The 1,773-nt window shown below is 37.8% G+C and overlaps 1 protein-coding gene across 1 annotated transcript in view; it reads left to right on the forward strand.

Annotated features, from left to right (window-relative positions):
* The first annotated feature begins 911 nt into the window (after positions 1-911).
* The window catches only part of LOC111829454, a 2,429-nt gene continuing 1,567 nt past the window's right edge, over positions 912-1,773 (forward strand). Inside the window, exon 1 of the mRNA XM_023778539.1 lies at positions 912-1,736. Coding sequence (XP_023634307.1) covers positions 912-1,736 — 825 coding nt within the window. The remainder of the gene's footprint in view (positions 1,737-1,773) is intronic.

The raw sequence follows: 1,773 nt of genomic DNA on the forward strand, positions 1-1,773 counted from the left end.
TTATTTTCTTTTAAATATTTTTACATATGCAAGTGTTGATTTATAACATATTGTATGTTATGGTTTTGTAGTGATGATGAGTATTGTAACAATTCAAAACGTTGAGGCAAAACGTTTATTACCTGAAGAAATTCCTGAAACGATGTTGCATCATGATGAAGCTTCAACTCAAGTTATTACACCACAAAGTTTACGATGCAGAGAAGGTTGTACCGTGAAATGTGTTCACAATCAATTTATATTTCAATGCTATTGTTTATGCTAAACTTTTTGTACTATCATCTTGTATAATCAAATAAGCAGTTTTCACAAATTAATAAAGATGATAAAAGGATACTACAACTCTTATTAATCATAGATGAACACAATTATAGTGTAGTTAACCGATGTTAACGTTGACTATGATGCGGTCAACACAAAGTTTTTAGATTTTTCATCTAATAATTGTATTATTTTTTTGTGATTTACAGTTTTTTAAAAAATTCTAAACCAATAGTATTTAGTTATTTATCTTGAAATTTGTAAATCTTAATTAATAATGCATTGATAACTTAAAACAATAATCTTTTTTTGGTCAATTTCATATTAAAAGACCAACTCAAATGAGCCAATCTACCGGAAAAACGTTTATAAATTTAATAACATGCGAACTAACACGAGCTTTTCGTGCCAAATAGTCGTCTTTAACATTAGCACTTCTTGAAACTAGAGACAAAGAGAAATAAGAGAATTCTTCCCTGTCCACTTAAAACAATAATCTTTTCGAAACAAAAAAAAATATTCCTAAACAAATCATCTTTTAAGAATGGGGAAACGGTTTTTTAAGAAGGAAAAAAAAAAAAACAAAAAAAAAGGATCAAACTCTCTCTACAAACGACGATGGTGGCGGCGCCTCTAGGGTTCGCCCGGCAATGAGGGGGGAAATCAGACGGTTATTGATCGGGATTTTGTGCGGTCTGTTTGCGGTGGTTCGATTGAATTGGTTGGGGATATGCCTGCGGTTATGGCAGGGGAAAGGAGATTTCGGATCCCGGGATTTACGACTACGTTTTTGGCATCGAGGGTTGAGGATGAGATACTCTGGGTTGATTAAGGCAAGGATACGATATTACAGCTTTCATTGGAGGATGCGGGTCTGGGATTTGGATACAACGGGGATACGATTTCAAGGGATTTCGATTACGATCATATGGGCGCATAAGGAAGATTTGGGGTTGATTCGAGATCTCAATAAGGAAGCTAAAATTGAATGGGATTCGGGAAATCAAGGGCATACAAGGCAAGCAGATGGGGTTAAATTGCGACTTCGACAGAGAGAGCTTTCACATTCTTCTCTCGGGCACTGTTATTTGCTTTTACTCTCTCGGATTATTATTCTTCTTGTTTTTCATTTGGCAACTGGAGCGATGTCGCAAGCTTCTATGGTGAAACACGGTGATTCGGGGAAGAAGGGGGTGGAAACGGTTCCAAAACGGCGAGTCAAGGTTCCGGCGTTTGACAACAAGGCATTGATTGAGGGTTACTCCAAAACGGTAATTGGGAGATGCTTCAATCCTAGGAAACAGGACATGAAGACTCTCCTTTTCATGTTTCCTCGGATATGGCAGATGGAGAATCGGGTGGTGGGAGCTGATCTCGGATTGGGTAAATTCCAATTCGATTTTGAGAATGAAGAAGACATCACTAGGGTTCTGACGATGGAGCCGTTTCATTTCGATCACTGGATGGTGGCGATGGTGCGATGGGAGCCGTCGGTGGATCCGGAGTATCCAT

The sequence above is a fragment of the Capsella rubella genome, unplaced genomic scaffold (genome assembly GCF_000375325.1).
Source record: "Capsella rubella cultivar Monte Gargano unplaced genomic scaffold, Caprub1_0 scaffold_7, whole genome shotgun sequence".
Lineage (NCBI taxonomy): Eukaryota > Viridiplantae > Streptophyta > Magnoliopsida > Brassicales > Brassicaceae > Capsella > Capsella rubella.